The sequence below is a fragment of the Canis lupus genome, chromosome 9 (assembly GCF_003254725.2).
Source record: "Canis lupus dingo isolate Sandy chromosome 9, ASM325472v2, whole genome shotgun sequence".
In the NCBI taxonomy this organism is placed as follows: domain Eukaryota; kingdom Metazoa; phylum Chordata; class Mammalia; order Carnivora; family Canidae; genus Canis; species Canis lupus.
In genome coordinates, this window is record NC_064251.1 from 16,600,928 (window position 1) to 16,623,346 (window position 22,419).

The window sequence follows — 22,419 nt, forward strand, 5'->3', positions numbered from 1 at the left end:
GGTTCCCAGCATGGAGCCTGCTTCTCCCTCTGCCTCTGTCTCTGTGCTTCTCATGAATAAATAAATAAAATCTTAAAAAAAAAGAAAAGTGACCTTGTATAATCTTTTATAGTAAAAAATTTTTAAGGAGTCACGTTGAAAAACCTCTTATATATTTACTATCAAATATACAATCACTGTGACCAGGAAGGAAAGTATTTGGTAAAGAGATTAAGAGCTAAGCTTTTATCTCTGTTTGGTTACTTAATTTTCCTCTTTTAAAAGAGGAAATGATAGTTTCTAACTCACAGGTCGTTATGGTCACACAGGTAAAGTCCTTGATATAGATGGCACATGGTATGTGCTCAATAGAGGTTCACATTTCTGATGATCTCAGGTACCATTTACAGGAGTTGGTTACCTATTTAACAGCTAACCAAGTTGGCTTTTTTTTTTTTTTTTTTTTTTTACAGATTTTATTTATTTATTCATGAGAGACCCACAGAAAAAGGCAGAGACACAGGCAGAGGGAGAAGCAGGCTCCGTGCGGGCAGCCTGATGCGGGACTGGATCCCAGGACCACGACCTGAGCCAAGGCTGACGCTCAACCGAGCCACCAGGTGCCCCACCAAGTAAGTTGGCCTTTAAAGGGGGCTGAGTTCCCGACAGGAGGTGAGGGCTGTGGAAGTGCGGCATCCGAACGGTGCAGGTGGCTAGTATTTTACCCAAACTGTTGAAAATCGGTTTAGAGGCAGGGCTGCAGCCTAGCTTCAAACTGAGTAGGAAACTTTCCGTAAGCCTTAACTTCTGTGTCAAAGTCTGGGTATTTCCCACACGAGACATCGCCCCAACTAGTTTCTACTTTTAGCTCAACCTCGGCAAATTTCCTTAAATATCACTGGGAACTTGGCCCCGCCCGCATGCCCCCACCCGGTTGGTTCGAACGCTCCCGGGGTTAGTTCAATCCCAGGGATTTTTCCGAGTTGATTGGCCGAGCAAATCGGAAATCCTTTTACTCTTCTGATTGGTCGCGCGCGGCATTGGGGCGGGGCGTGTGGGAGGGTCCCGCCGGGCCGCGGGGGGCTGTCATTGGAAGATGAACCCGGCATTTGCAGAGCTTCGTGCCGTCGCCTAGGTCGCCGGGGGCGGGCCTTCCCCGGACCAGGCTCTTATTGTCCTTCGCATTGGCCAGATGTGTCGTCACTCACGGAACTTCGAGCTCATTGGTACGAAAGCTCCGAGAGGCGGCGGGTGATTGGTTGGTTGCCGTTCCCGCCCCCGCGCCGGTCGCCATTTTGCAGAGGGAGCCGAAATCTGAAAGGCTGTAGTGGGTAACGGTGGTCAGCGCGGCGGCAGGTGAGTCGCGGGCGGGCGGGCGGGCTGGCGGGGAAGGGGCGGCGGCTCTCCAGGCCTGGCTGGATTGCCGCACCGTCAGCGGGCGGGAAATCAGAGCGCGGCGGTTAGCCTGCGGGAAGGGGTCGGGCGGGTGCTGCGGGGACCCGAGGGAAGCTTGGCGCGTCCACCCGTGGTCCTCCGCCTTCCCGAGGGCCGGCAGCTCCCGAGGGAGCGGCCTGGCCGGCGGGCAGGAGAGGCGTTTGGGGACCCCCCCGGGAAGCCGGCGCTCGGCCCGCCCGCCGCGCACGCCCCCTTGGCCACCTGGTCCTGTTGGTGCCCTGGGGGTGTCGTCGCCGCTCCTGCCTGAAGGGGAGTTGGTGCTGGAGGCAGGGAAGGGTGGGCGGGCCGAAGGGGCGCCGGAGTCTCGGACGTTTTTCCCCAGAGCGGCTCCAGAGGCTTAGCGGGATGTGGGCGTCTCTGACGGAGGAGGGAAAGAGAAGCAGGAGGGGAAACCGAGGTGGTGTACTCGTGTGGTGGGAGGGGGATCGAGCGGAGCACTTGCCTCAAAGGACCTCTAAGGGGGAAGCACCTCCCCTCCCCACCCCTGGCTCGTTCCCTACCGTTTTCCTCATCTCTGCGCTTTGTCTTCTTTCGGAAACAAAAGACAAGGCGTCTCTGGTTTTGTCGCCCAGCTAGAGATTTTTGACTGCTGAAATGTTCTGGACGTTTGTGTAGTTTCCATACAGACCTCCTATGGATGATGAAAGCACCTGTCACTCTTTGGTTGTGGCAGTTCACCTTTAACTTCATTTATGCACGGGATACGTGCTCTGCTGCTGCTTTTCTCTCGTCGTAGAATGGAATGGAGTGTGTACTTGGGACATCATCCATGTGAAGCTACTGTGGGAAACTGTTGGATTTCAGACGTGGGCCCTCTGGAATTCGGTGACCTCTGAGGTCACTAGGGTCCAGATGAATGAGAGGTTGGCAGTCCTTGTTGCATTTTTCCTCTGCCCTGCCAGGGAGTAAAGTTTTTCTTTGGTTAGCAGTTTTATTTTTTTCAATTTATTTATTTATTTATTTATTTATTTATTTATTCATTTATTGACAGAGGGAGGGGCAGAGGGAGAGAGAGGATCTTAAGCAGGCTCCATCTCACCATCCCGACATCATGACCTGAGCCAAAATCCAGAGTCTCGTGCTTAACCAACTGAGCCAGCCCAGGCACCCCTGGTTAGCAGTTTTTTTTTTTCGTTATTCTTTTTTTTTTTTTTTTTAAAGATTTTTATTTATTTACTCATGATACATGTACAGAGAGAGAGGGGGGCAGAGACACAGGCAGAGGGAGAAGCAGGCTCCATGCAGGGAGCCCGACGTGGGATTCGATCCCAGGTCTCCAGGATCGCGCCCTGGGCCAAAGGCAGGCACTAAACCGCTGAGCCACCCAGGGATCCCTGGTTAGCAGTTTAAAAGGAAAATCATATTCTTTGGAACAAAGATTTATTTTTTACTTTTCATTTTTGAAGGATCTTTTTAGGGGCGCCTGGCTGACTCCGTTGGTTAAGTGTCTGCTGTCTGCTCTGGTCATGATCCTGGAGCACCCGGATGGAGTACCACATCTGGCTCCCTGCTTGGTGGGGGAGTCTGCTTCTCTCTCTGCCCCTCCTCCACCCCTTTCTGTTTCACAAATGAATCTTTCTTTCTTTTTTAAACATTTTATTTATTTATTCATAGACACACACACAGAGGCAGAGAGAGAAGCAGGCTCCATGCAGGGAGCCCGATGTGGGACATGACCCCGGGTCTCCGGGATCACCCCTGGGCTGGAGGCGGCGCTAAACCCTCTGAGCCACCAGGGCTGCCTAACAAATGAATCTTTCTACAGAGAATCTTTGTAGATGTTCAGGGGCTCGGTTTGAGGTGCGTCGGATGGACTACTTTGAAGTCTTTAAAATGTCAAGCTCACTCTTCAAATAGACTGATGTGTTAAAAGGCTGTAGAATAAATTTCTACAAAGCTAGTCTGCCTTTACTGTTGCCTTTATAGAATCTATCATATAGTCTTCTAAAAAATAAAATATTGAACACTTATGTTGTTAGAAGTCGATAGTCATACCTTTTGGGAGGTAATGACTGGAATGGGGGCAAGGAGATCTGGGTCACTAGTAATCATCATATTTTGATGGGTTTATGACATTTCATTGAACTGTTTGGTTATCATGTGTTTTCTCTATGTATAATACATTTCAATAAAAAGTGAAAAATTGGTTGAGAGTCAGGGGATGGTCAACACTGGTTGCTATGGATCTCCCCAGCTCTAGTCAGTTTCTCTGTTAGCTGAATGGGGTTGCAAATGCTGTATTTCCTCCCCTCTAAAATTTTTTAAGTTTTTTTTCTGGATGTTGATACTGTTTGCTAGCCAAAGGCAACTACTACATTTTTAAGAGATACTGACATTTAACCTACCTTAAAGACTTCACATCCTGTAAAATAAACCCATTCTTTGCTTCATTAGTTCTCATTTCGAGAGGGTTTAGATGTATTTGTTTTGACATTGCTTCTGTACTTAGGCTGACCAAAGCCCAGGCTGACCAAAACCCGCTGCCATAGTGGTAGCATTGAGACTGTGTTTCCACTTATCCCACTTGGATGCTGCAGTGGAAAAGAGAATTTTCTGGCAAGGTATCAAAAGGCTGAGTTGAATTTCCCTTTAAAAACAAGACATGCAAAAAAACAAAACAAAAACAAAAAAACAAGACATGCTACTATTTATTGGCCAAATTATACTTAAAATTGTTTTCATTTTTTACTAAGTGCCTCCTCTAATAGAGAGTTGTATTTTATGTATGGTGTTTCTATATCTCTGCAAAGAACAATTACTTGACTTGCCTTTCTTTTCATTCAGGTAACAGAAATCAGTCACAATGGGGAACGTTTTTGAAAAACTGTTTAAAAGTCTATTTGGGAAAAAAGAGATGCGGATTCTTATGGTGGGTTTGGATGCAGCTGGAAAAACCACGATCTTGTATAAATTGAAACTGGGAGAGATTGTGACTACTATCCCTACAATAGGTATGTTCACAACCTGTGACAAGACCAGTTTACAAGTTACTATGTTATACTTTTACTTGCCTTTTATATTATTGATACTTTTTTTTTTTTTTTTTTAAATCTTGTCTAAGAGTGTAAGCTTTTTGAGGCCCATACTGAGTAATACAGAATTTCCTGATTGCTCCCTGGCATCTCTAGGACCATTGCTAGGTGTATGAGGCAATCAAATGAACACATTTAGGATAAGCACAATTAACCTTATCTGCTTGGTGAAAATGAAAAAGGTAATGATTAAAACGGGGAGGGCAGCAGTGCCTGGCTGGTTCAGTCAGTAAAGCTTGCGACTTTTTTTTTTTTTTTTTTTAAGATTTATTTGTTAAGAGAGAGAGCGTGCTCTAGGGAGGAAGCTTGCAGGGGAGGTGTGGAAGGAAAGGGAGAGAGAAACCCAAGCTGACTCCACACTAAGCTCGGAGCCCAATTTGGGGCTATATCTTAGGACCCTGAGATCACAACCTGAGCTGAAACCAAGATTCCTATGCTCAACTGACTAAGCCACCCAGGCGCCCCAGAGCTTACGACTCCTGATCTTGGGGTTGTGAGTTCGAGCCCCATGTTGGGTGTGGAGATTACTTGAAATTTTAAACAGACAAACCGAGAGGGCGGTTTTATGCCCTCTATTCCACTTAATTAGTCTGTGTCCCAACCTAAGCCTGAGTTGGGAGCTGGGAACCTGCTCTTGCCTCCTCATTCAGTCGTCTTCCAGCTGGCCTAAGTGGAACCATGTCCACAAGAAGTATGTTACTAGGGTTTAAAGATGCAGTGTGATTTTCTTCACTCTGGCTCAAGCCAGTTACTTTGAGTTGGTGTCCACCTGAAAGAATCCGATTTGTTCCAGTGCTGGAGGAGAACCTGGCAGTGTAGTTATTCCTGCGAAACGGTGCTGTATTTTGTAAGCCATTTAAGGATTTTGCAAAAGCAAGTTTGATAGGATTTCATCTTTGCCTTATGAACTGCCTTTAGATCCAAACATCCCGGATCCTCACAGGATGACCTGTGAAGTCATAGTGTTCTGAATGTTAGGTTAGTCACAGGAACCAAATGATCAACTTCCAACTTGGGCAGTGGTTTCAGAGATTGCAACATTTGGAGAAGGAGGAAGCCAGATGGAGAAAGCATTCACATCCACAATTTAAAAAATGTTATTAGTCTAAAATGAAAATAGCATAATTGCTTGGTTTTCTCCAATTATTAAAATAATTCATGCATCCATAGTGTTAGACATACAGCAAAACATAAATAAGTGTTAACAAAACACTATTGTTAAGATTTGGTGAATATCTTTGTAAAATCATATGCATACTGTTTTTGAACTTACTTTTCATTAAATAGTATGTTTAGATCTTTTTCTATATGATTTCTTCCCTTTGGAATACTTTCCTGCCTTTTTCCTTAGCCCCCTCCCCCTTTATGTAGCTAATGCCAGCTCATTCTTATGGTCTTAGTTTAAACATTATTTTTCAGGGACACCTTTTCTGATGGCCTGGACTGGTTTTCCCCTGTTAAAAGTTTCCTTAGTAACCAAAACTTCTTAGTAATTCTCAACACATTTGTCGTCGCTTGCCCACTTCTCTTCCAGCAGTAAGTAGATAAGGGCAGGAACCATGTCTGTCTTTTTCACCATTGTTCCCAAGCCCCTGGCAAAATGCCTGGCACATAGTAGCTGTCCAGTAAATATTTGGTGATGAATGGAATACCAGTCTTGTAGATTGTGAAACTAATGGCCTGGAGTGAATCATCCCCCTCCGTATCCACTTCACCTGCAGTCCTGTTCTACAGTGATGCTAAGCTTGGCCAAGCAGCTTGCTTTGGCCAAGGGAATATTAGCAAATTAAGTCAAAGATTGAATAAGTGCTTGTGCCTTAAGACTTGCACTTTGGGAACACTGCCACCACCATAAGAGGAAGCTCAATGTTTCTTGAGAATGAAAAGACCACCTGGAGAGAGACGGGCCCAGTCCAGTCTTCAAGGCACTCCGTAGCTGAATGTAACTACAAGGGGAAACCCAGGCAACCCACAGAATTGTTGGAGGAGGAGAGGAATCATTATTCTAAGTCACTAAATTTTGGGGCTTAAATAACAACTGATACAGAGTAACATCAAATTTGAGTAACTGGATAGTATTCCATTATGTGGCTCTATTTTTAATGAATTTTCATTGATGGGTTGATTCACTTATTTGCCGTGTTCTTTGTAAACGATGCTGAAGTAAGCATCTTTAACATTTTTGCAAACATGTACTTTAGTCCTTGCAGTAATTTCTGGAGGAAGAATTGCTATGTTAAAGCTAATGTATGTCTAGGGGCACCTGACTGGCTCAGTCCATAAGAGCATGTGACTCTTGATTTCAGGATTGTGGGTTTGAGCCCCATGTTGAACACAGAGTTTACTTAAAAAAAACAAAAAAAACAATCAAACAAAAAAAACAACCAAACCCTATGTACATTTAAAATGTGGGTATGCATTACCAAGCTTCTCCCCAAAAAGGTTGTGTTACCAGCTATTAAAAATGTTCATTTCTCCAGGGAATTTGCCTATACGATGGAGAAAAAAAACACCGATTTTTATTGGGATTTCTTTTACTGTAAGTGAATATATTCAAACATCCGTTGGCCATTTGTATTTATTCTATGGCTCAATTTTACTTACTTAGTTTTTAAGATTTTATTTATTTATTTATTTGAGAGACAGTGCATGTGAGTACCCGGGAAGGGATAAAGGGAAGAGGAGAGAGAATCACAAGCAGACTCCACACTAAGCACAGAGCCTGATGCAAGCCTAGATTCCACAACTCTGAGATCATCCCTGGAGCTGAAATCGAGTCAGTTGCTTAACCAACTGACTAGGTGCAACCAAGCCGTCTAGGTGCACCTTATTTATTTTTTAAGTAGTTTCCATGCCCAATGTGGGGCTTGAACTTATGACCTTGAGATTGAGTTGTGTGCTCTACCAGCCAGGCACTCCAATCTATGACTTGATTTAATTTGGTTCTACCAGTTTTTTTGTTTGTTTTTTTTTTCTTTTTGTTGGCATGTTTATATGTCTCTTAATGATTTGAAGAAGGACATCTTGGGTCAGGAACAATGTGTCATGTGTTAGTTTTCTAGTCCATTGTCTTTTTTTTTTTTTTAAGATTTTATTTATTTATTCATGAGAGAGAGGGAGGGGGGCAGAGAGAGAAGCAGGCTCTATGCAGGGAGCCCGACATGGGACTTGATCCCAGGACTCCAAGATCACACCCTGGGCTGAAGGCAGGCGCCAAACCACTGAGCTACTCGGAGATCCCTAGTCCATTGTCTTTCAACCTCATTTTTTCTAAGTTTTGCCATATAGAATTTTAGGTAGTCTTATTTACCAATTTTTTAAAAAATATATTTTTTGAGAGACAGAGAGTATATGAGGAGGGGGAGAAGGGGTAGAGGGACAAGCAATCTACCGGATGAGTGTGGAGCCTGATGTAGGGCTCAGTCCCATGACCCTGGGATCATGACCTGAGCCAAAATCAGATGTTTAACCTATTGAGCCATCCAGGTGCCCTGCCAAGTTTTTTTTTTTTTTTTTTCCTGCCAAGTTTTCTGTTTGTTTGTTTGTTTGTTTGTTTTTAGCTTCAGTGTCATTTTTAGAAAGTCTTCCTAACTCCAGGGTCATATAAGTATTCATCAGTATTTTCTACTGCTAGTTTTCTGTTATTTTTATTTCATTTTAAAAGACATTGAAATATTTTACTTATTTGAGGTTTATTTTTCTGTTACGAGTAAGGTAGGAATTTAGTTATATTTTTCAAATATATAGGCCAATGCTGTCCAATAAAACATTCTTCAATGATGGATATATTCTGGGTCCATACTGTCCAGGGTAGAAGCCATAGCTATAAGTGGCTATTGAATACTTGAAAGGTGGCTAGTAAGATTGAGGAGCTGCCTTTTTTTTTTCTTAAAGATTTTATTTATTTTTTCATGAGAGACACAGAGATATAGGCAGAGACACAGGCAGAGGGAGAAGCAGGCCCCCCGTGGGGAGCCCGATGTGGGACTCGATCCCAGGACCCTGGGATCATGCCCTGAGCCGAAAGCAGATGCTCAACCACTGAGCCACCCAGGCGCCCCTGGAGCTGACTTTTTAATTGGACTTAATTTAATTTTTAATTTTTTAAAAGTTTTTTATTTATTTAATTTTTACACTAGTGTGGGGCTCAAATCTAAATGAAGAGTCGCATGCTCTTCTGGCTGAACCATCCAGGTTCTCCTAATCAATTAAATCCAAATAGCCGTATATATATTGGACATGTGCAGAGATAGACAGTTGTCCACACTCATTTATTGGATAGTTTTTTTATGCTGATTTTAAATGCCTTCTTTTTATATACTAAATTTTCATGGATATATATGTCTTTTTCTGGACAACTCCCTGTTGTAGTAATTTGAACTTAATTATTTCATGTGTTACTCAAGGTTTGATAATATCTTTAAAAATAGTTTGTTATCTGTTTTCAGAGAGTTCCTGGTTACATTTACTTGGTTATTTTTCCAGATAACACTTAAGATCATTTTGCTAAGTTTCCTGCCCCACCCCCCTTCCCTAATCACTTTAGGATTAGAATGTCATTGAATTTATACATTTATTTAGCAAGAATTGAGATTGCTGTGATGACGTGAGTGCCCTTCGCTAAAACAAGCTAAAACATGACTCAAAGTGAGATTTGGAAAGTGAGCAGGCCCAGGCTGTGATGGACCTCAAAGGTCATGTTTAGGATTTGGGTGTGGGAAGCCAAAGAGAGATTATTTTTTCCCCTTTATTTTAAATATTTCAGTCAAGCATAAATATATAGGGAAGTGATATGACCACATTATAGATTTTGAGAGTTTTGATTGGAAAATGGTGAATGGACGGAGAGAGGAAGAGTGGCTGCAGGTAGCTTAATTAGGTTACTTCAATAATTGAGGCTAGAAATGACAGTCTCTTGGGTTAGGGTGACTATTAGATATTTAGGAGGTTGAATTGATAAGATTTGATAATGAGATCTTTAGGGGTGAGAGAGTGGGAAGTATCAGGGATGCCTCTCAGATTTCTGGCTTGTGGGATGAAGTCAGTACAGGGGTAACTAGTAGAGGAGGAATATAGAGGGGTGGGGATCTTTTTTTCTTTTTTTAATTAAATATTTTTTCTTATTTGAGAGAGAGAAAACAAGCAGGGAGGAGGGGCAGAGGGAGAGAGAGAGAAGCTGACTCGGTTCTCTCCCAGGACCTGGAGATCATGACATGAGCCGAAGGCAGATGCTTAACCAACTGAGCTACCCAGGCACCCTCCCTTTTTTTAAAGTAGGCTCCGTACCCAGCATGGATTGAAATGTGGGGCTCTAACCCATGACCCTGAGATCAAGACCTGAGCTGAGATCAAAGAATCAACCAACTGAGCCACCCAGGCACCCCTAGAGGTGTGGGGATCTTATGTTCAGTGTTGACATCTTGCCTTATTGGAGCCTTTGAGACATCAAAGATTTTGGATTGAAGGTTGGATTATGAGCCTGAAACTCAGGAGATCTGGGATGGGAAAATGTAAATTTGAGAGTTGTTAGTGCAAAGGTGGTAATGAAGCCCTATGAGTGAACGAAATTACCTTTTGCCACTGTGGGAAGAGGAGAATGGATGGGGCAGGACAGAATCATATTGATCATTTCAGGATCAATTAAGTGTGGTTGAGCTCACTAAGTAGTCCAAGAAGGTTCAGCCATAGAAATACAAAGAAAATAGGAAACCAGGGAAGAGTTTCAAGAAGAGAGTGAGCAGTAGTATGAAATATAAAATCAAACTTGTAAGAACTGAAAAGCTTCTGTTGGGTTTATTGACATGGTGATTATTGCTCATCTTGGCAAGACCAGCTGTGTAACATGTTGAAGCAGGAGGAGCTCTTGGGTGAAAGGCAACACAGTAGGGGCAGTGAATGTAACTAAGGTTCTTAGAGAAATTTGATTTTGATCCGGAAAATAGAGGGTGGTAGCAGGTGAATATGTGGAGTCAAAGAAGGGCTTTTTGGGAAGTGTAAAGACTTAAGCCTACTGAGAAGAGGAGGTTGGAGATTTTGGAGTGGTCCAGATTATATGGATAGATGGAATTGGCATTGGATAGTTGCCCCTTTCTCTGCTCTAAGAGGGAGAGAAAAAGAATGGTTACAGATGTAGGTAGGTTTCTACATTGTGTGGTGGGAGGTAGAAGTCAGTCTCATTAATGGCTTCTGTTTGCTCTGAAGTCATGTAAGATCTGCTGAGAGAAAGTGAGGTCATTTGAAGTTGCAGAGTAGAGAAGATTTGAGACACCTGTCATGATGAATGGACGAGCAAAGCTAGCATTCTGTTTTGTAAGCTAAATAGGTTTTTTTTTGTTGTTTCTTTTTTTGTTTTTTTTTTTTTTTTTTTAAGTAAACTCTAGGCTCAATGTGGGGCTTGAACTCACGACCCTGAGATCAAGAGTTGCATGCTCCACCATCTGAGTCAGCCAGGTGATCCTGTAAGCTAAAGATCTTTGACTAGCAAGTTGCTTTGTGAATTAAAAGTCCTGTCCAAATATTAGCCAAAATTTATTTGAATTGTTTACCCAATGAAAGTCTTCATTAAAAATTTTCTTCATCTTGCCAATTTAGGTTTCAATGTGGAAACAGTAGAATATAAAAATATCAGCTTCACGGTCTGGGATGTTGGTGGCCAGGACAAAATCAGACCTTTGTGGAGACATTATTTCCAGAATACCCAAGGTAAAGATTATCCAGTCTATGACCTTGAAACTATTTGTGTTAAACGCGTCTAAAGATGGATGCTTGAAGCGAAACCTTGTACTCTGCTTTGTTTGGACTGTCCATCATTCCTTCTCTTCTGAGGATCCACTTAACACTTCCTTTTTGGAAAATGGTCCCTGCCTTCCTAGAAAAAGTACTTGGGCATTAATGTCCTACATAGAAAACTACTCTTAAAAAACTACTTTTTAACTACTGAGTTAAAAAATGGCTATCATAATGAATTTTATCTTTTGGTTAATTGAGAGCTATATGTGCCTTAGACGAAGTACCAGGTTTTAGAGAGTTTGAGTTCAGTGAACTCTTTTAAACTGGATGAGAATATCTAAAAATCATGCCCCTGCAGAGAAAGAGATGAACAGACATGGCTGGAACCCCAGATGCCAGCATCTTGTTTGGCCACAGTCTCTCCCAGCTGCCCTGCTATTCTAGAAGTGTGTGAATTGACACACACATATCCCAGATCATTACCTTATTTCCTTATCACTGCTTTCCTAAAAGTTGGGGTTTTAATGGGTCCACTCCTCCATCAATCTACTTGAGGTTTTTTTTTTTTTCATGGATTTTGTGTTGGATCAGTGCTACCTTATAGAGTATTGCCTGTCAAAATAGCCATAAACTGTTCACCTAGTTTTTACACCTGATTCTCATGTAGAATCCTAACCAGAAGGCATCTCCACGCTCATTTTAGAACTTAATTGGAGTCTTAATTTTGAAATTTCTATAACAAGTGGTTTTTGTATCACATGCATTTCATAGTAAAGACTTGTGTTTGTTGGTCTCATTAGACCTATTGCCCACACTGGCTGGCCCTTTAGATTTTAGATCATTGTTGTAGCACTTTGCTCGGTTTGCAGTTCTTATCTCTGAATTTGATTTTTTTTCTCAAAATAGTGCATTTATCTTTTTTTTTTTAACTTTTGTTAGTAGAGCTTTTTTTTTTTTTAATTAAAGATTTTATTTATTTATTCATGAGAGACACAGAGAGAGAGAGAGAGAGAGGCAGAGACACAGGCAGAGGGGGGAGCAGGCTCCATGCAGGGAGCCCGATGCGGGACTCGATCCCGGGTCGCCGTGGACTGAAGGTGGCACCAAACTGCTGAGCCACCGGGGCTGCTGGTGCCTGTTAGTAGAACATTCATAACAAATACAAGGAGAAAGGATGCATGATGAACCCCCTTGTGTTCATTGCTCAGCTTCCATGGTTACCAGCGTTTTGCCCAGAGTATGTTCTAGCATATCTCAGACGTGATACATGAGACCTTTTGCTCATATATCCTTCAGTTTTCTTTTTTTTCATGACAGATAACAGAGACAGATAACAGAGAGAGGGGGGCAGAGACATAGGGAGAGGGAGAAGCAGGCTCCCATTAGGGAGCCTGGTGTGAGACTTGATCCCTGAACTCCAGGATCACGCCCTGAGCGGAAAGCAGAGCTTAACCGCTGAGCCATCCAGGTGTCCCCATCCTTCAGTTTTCTTTTTTTTTTTTTTAATTTATGATAGGCATACAGTGAGAGAGAGAGAGGCAGAGACATAGGCAGAGGGAGAAGCAGGCTCCATGCACCGGGAGCCCGACGTGAGATTCGATCCCGGTTCTCCAGGATTACGCCCTGGGCCAAAGGCAGGCGCTAAACCGCTGCGCCACCCAGGGATTCCCAGTTTTCATTTCAAACTGATAAAGCCTTTTTTTCTGAACATAATCTCCATGCCATTATCACACCCCCAAAATTAATATGAATTCTTTTTTTTTTTTAAATAAATTTGTTTATTTATTATGAGAGACAGAGAGAGAGAGGCAGAGACATTGGCAATGGAAGAAGCAGGCTCCATGCAGAGAGCCTGATGTGGGACTGGATCCCGGGTCTCCAGGATCAGGCCCTGAGCCGAAGGTGTGGCGCTAAACCACTGAGCCACCTGGGCTGCCCTTAATATGAATTCTTTCATGACAGTGCCTAGTCCTTAATTTAGTTTCTCCGGTTGTATCAAATATGTCTTTTCCACATTGGATTTGTCTGCATCAGGAACCAAAGTTCACACATTGCATTTCATTGTTATATCCCTTTAGTCTCTTATTCTACAATAGATCCTCTCTCCCTACTTTGTTTCTGTGCCGTTTTTTGGTTAGATGTTTATTTCATATTCTAAATTAGGCTGATTGTTGTATTACTTGTTTGTCATTGGATAGCTTGTAAAATGGTGGTTCTAGAGCCTTGATTAGGTTCTGTTTCATTTTGGCAGCAAGAATATGTTACAGGTAGTGCCAGGTATTCCTTTTCTATCACATCTTAACACAGAAGTTTGGCCATCACACTTTTAGGGTTGCTAAGTGGGTTTAGACAATATAAGTCTAATTCTCCCAAAATAAAGTTCCCTGTCACCTACTGCTTTTAGCATTCATGGAAGACTATTACTAGATCTGTTATTTCCCTAGAGTTACAGAATGGTGATTTTTCTAGATATTGTTATTTCATCTGTATTTGTTAACTGAAATCCTTCTAAATGAGAATTCCTTCACTCTGCTCTGAAACCTTGGGAAAGTTCATCTTTTCTGTTTTAGTTTCCTTATCTATAAAATGGAGGTAGTACCTGCCATGTTGGATCATTTGGCTTAAAGGAGATTAATTTTATAACATGCTTCTGTGGTTGGAAGATAGTAGTCACTCAGATAGGAGCCTATATTAGTCTGGGTTCTCCAGAGGAAGCAGAACCAATGGGATGTATACACACATACATACATATCAGACTTATTATAAGAAATTGGCTCACATGGTTACAGAGGCTGAGCAGTCCCAGGATCTATCTACATTTGGCAAGCAGGGGAACCAGGAGAGCCAAAGGTGGAAGTTCCAATCCAAGGGTGGTCTTCCACCAGCTCCAGGATGGTTAGGCAGAGACTTCTCTCTCACTCCTCTTGTGTTCTCTTCAGGCCTTCAGAGGATTAGAGAGGCCTACCCATGCAGGGAAGGGCAGTCTGCTTTACTCCCTCTACTGGTTCAAATGTTATTAACCTTAGCCAGAAACATCTTTGCAGACACACCCAAAATAATGTTTGACCAAATGTCTGGGCATCCCATGGCCCAGTCAAGTTGACACATAAAATGAACCACTGCAGAGCCCAAATTGTGAGAAGTTTTACTTCCTCATTCTCTGGCAGGAGTCCTTTCGCCTGTTCAATGTAGTGTCACATTCAGTCACCAAGTTGAAATGCCATTTTGTTTTCAGTCTTCTATTCATAACAAGCCTGATTTAATGGAACTTCAGTAACTTGCTTTGGTGGTGGGTACCTGGCTATGTTCTAGGACCTCGGTATGGGTCAGTTGGACTCTTCGTGAAACTAGCAAATGAAGACTGAAGAATAGACTTGCTGTCTGTGGTGGGTCCAGATCTCTCAGCCAGCAGTAGCCTTGGATGCTGCCCCTATTTTTCTTGCCAGCTTCTAAAGGTCAAGCTGTCTTTTTTTTTTTTTTTAAGATTTTATTTATTTATTCATGAGAGAGAGAGAGAGGCAGAGACACAGGCAGAAGGAGAAGCAGGCTTCATGCAGGGACCCTGATGTGGGACTCGATCCCAGGTCCCCAGGATCACGCCCTGGGCTGAAGGCAGTGCTAAACCGCTGAGCCACCCGGGCTGCCCTTGTCTTTTTTAATTAAAATTTTTTTCATCAGTATGTTGAATATGACAGACTTAATGATAGCTTTTAACTCTCCATTAAAACACTTAACCATGTACTCACTTAGGCTTTACTTGTACAGATTGAAATTTGAACTGTTTATGTGATTTCTTGGTTGATAATATTATATAGAGTGCATAAAATGGTCCATTAGTTCTCGTGTGGAAAGGTTTTTCTCCTTGATTGTAAGTTCAGTTATTTTGTTAAATGGCAATACATTTATGTGGCTCAAAATTCCAAAAGATAGAAAAGCATATAAAGAAAAGTCATTGTCTCTTTCCTTTACTCTAACCACCCAGTTCCTTCCCATAGACAAGCACTTTTATTTCTTGTGTATTGGTCCAAAGATATTTTATGCATGTGCATGCAGTGGTAAATACATATCCCCCTCCCTTTTAAAACAAATTGTTGTATACTATCCATGTGTAAATTTACCTTTTCTGGGTTCTCCTAGTTCAAAAGTGGAGCTAGTCTGATGCTAGGTTCTTTTGTTTCTCAGATAAGGATTTACATAAAAGCAATACAGGATGGGCCCTAACAATTATAAACCTTAATTTTTATTAGGAATGGCAAAGGCATTAACTGTTTCAAACCTGTCACTTTTGCAAGGATCTCCTCAAATTTCTGGATAGCCTTAGTTATGCTTAGTTATGATCAGAGTCCTTCCTTTTTTTTTTTTTTTTTTAAGTATTTTATTTATTTATTCATGAGAGACACACACACACACACACAGAGGCAGAGACACAGGCAGAGGGAGAAGCAGGCTCCATGCAGGGAGCCCCATATGGGACTCGATCCTGGGTCTCCAGGATCACATCCCGGGCTGACAGCGGTGCTAAACCGCTAAGCCACCAGGGCTGCCTAGAGTCCTACTTTAAAAAAATTTTTTTTAAATTTAAATTCAATTTGCCAACATACAGTATTAACACCCAGTGCTCATCGCATCAAGTGCCCTCCTTCGTGCCCATTAACCAGTTACCCCATCCCCTCACCCACCTCCCCCTTCAGAGTCCTACTTATATTGCTGGTAGCATATCACATCTTTGGGGGAAGTTTTGAGTGTTCTGCCTTTTAAAAAAAAAATCTGATGTAATATAACAGACATGACTTTGTCTTGCATGCAGTCCCCACACACTCAGGAGCCGGGGAGTGGCTTCTGCCAGAGTGGGCTACTTCAGAGCTAGTCAGGCAGCTTGGTGGGTGGGCCTAAGAGACAGGAGGGAAGGAGAAGAGGGGAGGAGGGCCAGCACTAGTTTTCCCTCCTGGTCATAGCCGCGAAATCTCAGTGGTCATCTTGTCACTCTATGCTTTTCCTACCAGGAAGGTCCCTTCAGCAGTGTCCCTACAAGGTGTGGCTGAAGCTGGCACAGATATCTCTAATGACAGGGGTACCTCCTAAGGGACAGCCCATTACATCTTCAGTTTTGTTGACTCTCTGTCCGTCGACTTCTTGTAGTTTGTATGCATTGATCTTCAGTGTACTTACAGAGCTGTATAAAAGACATTGCACCTCTCTTTATGGCATGGGTCTTTAGATATGTTGTGAAGACAGCTATCCGTCTCTCTCAGTAAAACATCCCCCATATATTGTTTCTTTTTCATCTGACATGGTATCTCATTCCTTTGCCATCCTACTTATTCTTTGAATCCTTCCAGTTTCCCTGTGTTTTAGGGTATGGGGTCCAGCAGCGACCACATGATACTCACAGGGTGTTCTGACTGCCATACCATAGAGAAGGCTTTTTTTCACCCATATCCTACAAACTGAGCTGTCATCACTACTCTTGATACAGCCTTGGGGCACTTTCATTTTGGCAGCCGCTTCTCATTTTCATTGCACAGAGGGCTTATGGTTGGCTAACTACCAAGTTCTTACGATCATTATTGACGCAGGGACTACTGCTGAGAGAGGGCCTTCCCCATTCTGTTTTTGAGTGTATGTTGGAGTCCCTGCTGGGGAAATCCTCTGGAGATCGTCTTTGCGCACTGCTTCCTCTAGCCAGTGTAACAGCAACCAGGTCTGTGCAGGTGTCAACCACCTTGGCTTAGATAAAGTGTGGTGGTATCTTTCTTTGACCCGTCTCTTGCTTCCTGGTGCTTATCTGATGTGGTCTAGTATGGGATCCTCCAAAGATTTCCCAACACCAGCTTCCTGGAGTTAGGCCAGACTTCACAGGTTAGGAGCACAAGACTCCCTCCCTTCAGACACCAATTGTAATTGTAGGGGTCTCCAGAACATTGTCCTTTCTGTGTGGCATCAGGACGCCACCACCTCTGGCATGCTGATGGATGATGTCTGCAATACTGCCAACCAAGGATGCATATCTGAACTTTGATGTCCATGTCTGAACTTTGATGTCCTTGGTTTTTCTTGGGACTTCGTTATGCAGATATGATGTAAAAGTGAAGTGATTAAGCATGAACGTAACCTTTTCTCTATAATTTTGTTTCTTTCAATCTGGGGAGGGCCTGTATGCTTCTGAAAAGATAGGCTAGTTGATTGCGTGTGGCAGGCTCCCTAATTCTGGAGAGTAAACGTCCTTCCTTAACTGATTATTTTCTGTGAAACCATAGGTGTAAGTAGGGAGAAACTGTAAGGACATATAAATGGTTGCCCTTTCCAGGTTCAGATTACCAATGTGCTTGTGATTTCTTTCCAGGTCTGATTTTTGTGGTTGACAGTAATGACAGAGAGCGAGTCAATGAGGCCCGAGAAGAACTAACCAGAATGCTAGCAGAAGATGAACTCAGAGATGCAGTCTTACTGGTATTTGTAAATAAACAGGTATATTGTTGGCTTTCTGAATACTGGGACCAAAATTGCTGCCAGATGTTCACTTAAAAATGTAATTATTTATTTGAGGAGAGAGCAAGCACATGAGCAGGGTGAGGGGCAGAGGGAGAAGCAGACTCCCCACTGAGCAGGGAGCTTAACGGGGCTCAATCCCGGGACTCCGGGACCATGACCTGAGCTGAAGGCAGATGCTCAACTGACTGAGCCACCCAGGAGCCTCAAGAATATAGATATATAGATATTTAAATTAGATGTGTTTCTCCCTCTCTCTAGTCCGTACCATAACCTTTCCCTCAACCTCCTTTTTTTAACATTTTTTTTCTTTTTCTTTTTTAAGTAAGCTCTAGGCTCAATGTAGGACTTATACCAGGACCCCAAGATTGAGTCTTATGTTCTACCGACTAAGCCAGCTGAGCTCTTCCCCACCTCCATTTTAGCATATGTCTTCCATTCACTCAATAAATATTAATTGAGCATCTATTAAGATTTAGGCATTGTTTTAGGTATTGGTGATGTAGCAGTGAGCGGCAAGACAGACAAAAATCCTGGTGTCCATGAAGTTTACATCCTAGTGGGAGTAGAGTCAGTCAGTAAAGGATATGTAATGTGTCTGCTGGAAGTGTTGTAGAGGAAGGTAGAGCGGAGGAAGAGGGCAGGCTGGATGTGGGGAAGGGCCAGAATGCTTCCATGATAAGATGACATCTGAGCACAGGACCCTCATGCGGCTAGGAATAGCATGGCAGCCAGTGCAGCTGGAACAGAGGGGCGGTGGCAGTGAGGGAGGAGATGGTTGCATCATTTGGGGTTTATTGTCCAAGGAGGAGAAGGGGCTTCTACATAAATGTAGTGGAAAGCAGTGAAGGAAGAGTGGGAGGAAGGCCAAGTGTAGAGCCATCTTGCCTTGGGATTCAAAGTGGAAGGAAGCTTGGAAATGAAGGTAGCATAGTGGAATGAAGTAGAATCATGGAATGCATCAGCCTGAGATGACCTCAGTCAGGAAGCATGATGTGTTTCCTTCCACTTTCTCCTTCATGAATACATTCATTATGTGATTGAGCTTATGCTCTTTTGACAGGGCTGCATCCTGTTTTGTCACTTCAGATTTATTGAAAGCATTTTCTCTCGCCTTCCAGCTCTTTGTAAACATTTTATTTTATTATTATTATTTTCTAAAGATTTTATTTATTTATTCATGAGAGACACAGAGATAGAGGCAGAGACACAGGCAGAGACACAGGCAGAGGGAGAAGCAGGCTCCATGCAGGGAGCCTGATATGGGACTCCATTCTGGAACTCTAGGATCACGCCCTGAGCCGAAGGCAGTTGCTCAACCACTGAGCCACCCAGGTGTCCCAGTAAACATTTTATTTTATTTTACATTTATTTATTCATTTAAGATTTTATTTATTTATTTGACAGAGCAAACACAAGCAGGAGGAGCAGCAGGAGGAGAGGGAGAAGCAGGCTCCCCGATGAGCTGGGGAGTCCGATGCAGGGCTTGATCTCAGGACCCTGAGATCACGACCTAAGCCAAAGGCAGATACTTAACCAACTGAACCACCCAGATGTCCCCACAGAGCATATATATATATATATTTTTTTAATTCATGAGAGACACAGAGAGAGAGAGCAAGAGGCAGAGACACAGGCAGAGGGAGAAGCAGGCTCCATGCAGGGAGCCTGACATGGGACTCAATCCCGGGTCTCCAGGATCACGCCCTGGGCTAAAGACGGCGCTAAACTGCTGAGCCACCCAGGCTGCCCGACAGAGCGTATTTTTGATGTCACTCCACATCAGTATAACTAGATTGACTTTACTATGTGCCAGGCACAGTTCTAGGAACTAGGAATATTTCAAAGGACAAGATAGAAATTCCTGCCATTGTAATCCTTGCATTCTAGTTAGTTAGAGGAAACAGGTAATAAGTAATCAATATACCAAATAAGTAAATCTTACAGTTACATGTGTTGAGTGCTGTATTTGAAAAGATGAAGCAAGACAATTAAGGAGTGGTCCTGGGGGCTCAGGTCATGAGGCCTTGCAAAACACCATAAGGTCTCTGACTCTTCCCCTGAGAGAGATGGATCTGTTGCAGGGTTTTGAAAAAATGACTTGCTCTGACTTTCACTGTCCACTGGGTTGAGAATAGACTTTGAGGGAAACAAGCACAGAAGCAAGGAGACCAGTTAGGAAGTTATTTCAGTACCTCGACTTAGAAGTGGTGGTGGTGGGATCAAGTGGGTAGCTGTGATATGATGAGAAGTGGTCAGATTCTGCATCTGTTTTAATGGTAAAGTGAATGGGGTTTCCCAATGTGGAGTTGAGAGGTCAGAGAGAGAGAGAAAATCCGCCAAGCTAGGACTGTGACTAAGGTTTTGGGAGAAGAGCATAATATTTCATTATATAAATAAATCATTTTTTGAATTTTTTTCTTGAAGGATCTTCCCAATGCTATGAATGCAGCAGAAATAACAGACAAGCTCGGCCTACATTCTCTCCGCCAGAGAAACTGGTACATTCAGGCCACTTGTGCCACCAGCGGAGATGGGCTTTATGAAGGCCTGGACTGGCTCTCCAACCAGCTCAAAACCCAGAAGTGATTGGAAGCGCTCCATTCCCCATGCATTGTGGCAAAGTCAGCTGGCCTCTTCTGTGTGCTTGTGTGCGTGTGAGGAGCCGAGTATGGGTGTGTGGCTGGGAGTGGGAGCAGCTTTCTCACACCGTGCCTTAGACATGCTATATAAGAAAACCAGTCTTACATTTGAAGAAAAACCAGTGTTACATTTTAAATGCTACCTTCCATTTCAGTAGTTTCGAGGGTCAGCTTAGCTGACAGAGGGATCCTGAGGGCTTCCTGGTGCACAATAGCCAGAGTAGTCTTTGTGGTGGGCAGGAGGAGGAGAGTGGGCGTGGGGATGGAGCTGACTTGTGCAGTTTTGGGTCTGGTGTCTCTGCATATACCTGGAGTCCTCTTATACTTTGGTGGCCTTTTGTAAAAGAGGAAGGACTTGTCATTCTTGCCTGTCACTGCCAGAGCTAGCAACTCACGTTTCAGTGCTTTAAAGCAAAAGATCTTCAAGAAAAATAAGCACCTGCTTGCTGCAGGTTTTAAGTTCAGATTTGAACTTTTCCCTTAAGTTATTTTCTTCCTGGTTTAATGTGCTTTATTTAAAGGAACTCAAGATCTTTTTCATTAAGACTCCAGAACACTAGAAGATTATCTAGTCCTCCCCTTGTGCTAGTTCCTTCCCCCATTTCCCTCTTATTTGCCAAATGGAGACCATTTGGGTCAGTAACCCAGCGTGAGGCTGAGGTTCTTCACTGGGGCCACACGGTGGAGTGAAGGGCCGGGTTACGGAAGCAAGGTGAGGGTCAGAAAGGAGGTGAAGGTCGTGTGTCTTTGTATCACCACCTCGGGTTTCAGGCTCCTGAGACTGCTGCTCCCACTGCTCTGCTCTGTGCTGAATGTTCTCTGCTTGAGGCAGGAGGTTCACTCCTGGGATGGAATCGTCACCCAGTTCAGTTGTCTCAGTTCAGCTTGCAGTTTCGGTTAGTTTCTGTTCCCAGAACCACACACCTGTGAGTTCTGAGAGTGAGAGAGGATCGAGAGGTTAATTTTGGAAACGAAATCCCTGGCAACCCCTGTTAACTGCCCCTGAGTTGGTGCTAAATTTTGCCTGAAAAATGTCCAATCTTGACTGCTCTCTGTGGCGCTGACTCCCTCTTCTGGATGGCAATAATGTCTTATGTTGAAACGTGCTTTATGTTGTCCTCAAAATATTAATGGAGATGGCCCAGGGATGAGCTTGGTTTCACATGGTAGTCCAGAGCTTGTTTGCGCAGACAGCTGTTGGCCAAGTGTGTACTTAAGCGCTTTCCCTACTTCACCTTTGAAAGTTCCTTTTTCAAAAAAAAAGGTTTATTCAAATTACAGAGGAGGGGAATGTAAAGTGAATTTTAACAAAAGTAAACCTTGTATGTTAATGATGATGAAGTTGATATTAATAGGAAGAAGTCTCATACCATGATAAATGTGGGGTGTAATGTTTTTCTTTATAACAATGTGACTTGAAAGAATGTTCATTGCAATACTGGCATCCACGTCCAGATTTGATTTTTAACTGGAGTAATTCCTGAGAAATATTTAGGTTGTACATCTCAAATTGGCAGGGACTGTGTCTTACACTTTTGTATTTATGCTTAGTACAGTGTACCCAGTACGGTGCTAGGCCTCATTAAACAATTATTGATTGGTTGGACAATAAAGAACTTGCTTTGGAAGGAGGAGAGGACAGCCACATGCTTCTGAATATCTTGAACGACTTTAAAATCCCTTTCCCCCTCCATCTTAGCAGATTTACTGCTATTGAAAACTCCCAGGGTCCTTGTGCAAAAGACCGCCCCAAGGCTACTGTGACTTTTATGTCTTTAGCAATACTCCTCACTGACCATTTTCCTGGTGCTTTCTTTTTTTTTTTTTTTTAAGTTTTATTTATTTTTAATTTATGATAGTCACAGAGAGAGAGAGAGAGAGAGGCAGAGACACAGGCAGAGGGAGAAGCAGGCTCCCTCCATGTAGGCAGGGAGCCCGAAGTGGGATTCCGTCCCGGGTCTCCAGGATCGCGCCCTGGGCCAAAGGTAGGCGCTAAACCGCTGCGCCACCCAGGGATTCCTTCCTGGTGCTTTCAACTGTGGTTTTCTATGGTTTGGAGATGCTGAGTTAGTAAGTAGGGCCACCTCATGCAG

The 22,419-nt window shown here is 43.2% G+C and overlaps 1 protein-coding gene across 4 annotated transcripts; it reads left to right on the forward strand.

The window, feature by feature from the left end:
- The first annotated feature begins 1,180 nt into the window (after nt 1–1,180).
- On the forward strand, nt 1,181–21,958 carry LOC112652968 (ADP-ribosylation factor 2). 4 transcript variants are annotated; one of them, XM_025436678.3, is made up of 6 exons: nt 1,265–1,335; nt 2,171–2,297; nt 4,219–4,385; nt 11,058–11,168; nt 17,539–17,663; nt 20,112–21,958. In XM_025436678.3, the coding sequence occupies exons 3-6, from the start codon at nt 4,238–4,240 to the stop codon at nt 20,271–20,273; spliced, it is 546 nt and encodes a 181-aa protein (XP_025292463.1). In that variant the 5' UTR covers nt 1,265–1,335; nt 2,171–2,297; nt 4,219–4,237; the 3' UTR covers nt 20,274–21,958. The 4 variants fall into 4 exon arrangements, with proteins under 4 accessions (XP_025292462.1, XP_025292463.1, XP_035577129.1 ...); XM_035721236.2 differs by having other exon boundaries at nt 1,270–1,335; nt 2,050–2,297; XM_049114630.1 differs by lacking the exon at nt 2,171–2,297 and adding an exon at nt 2,426–2,547 and having other exon boundaries at nt 1,282–1,335.
- The last annotated feature ends 461 nt before the right edge of the window (nt 21,959–22,419 follow it).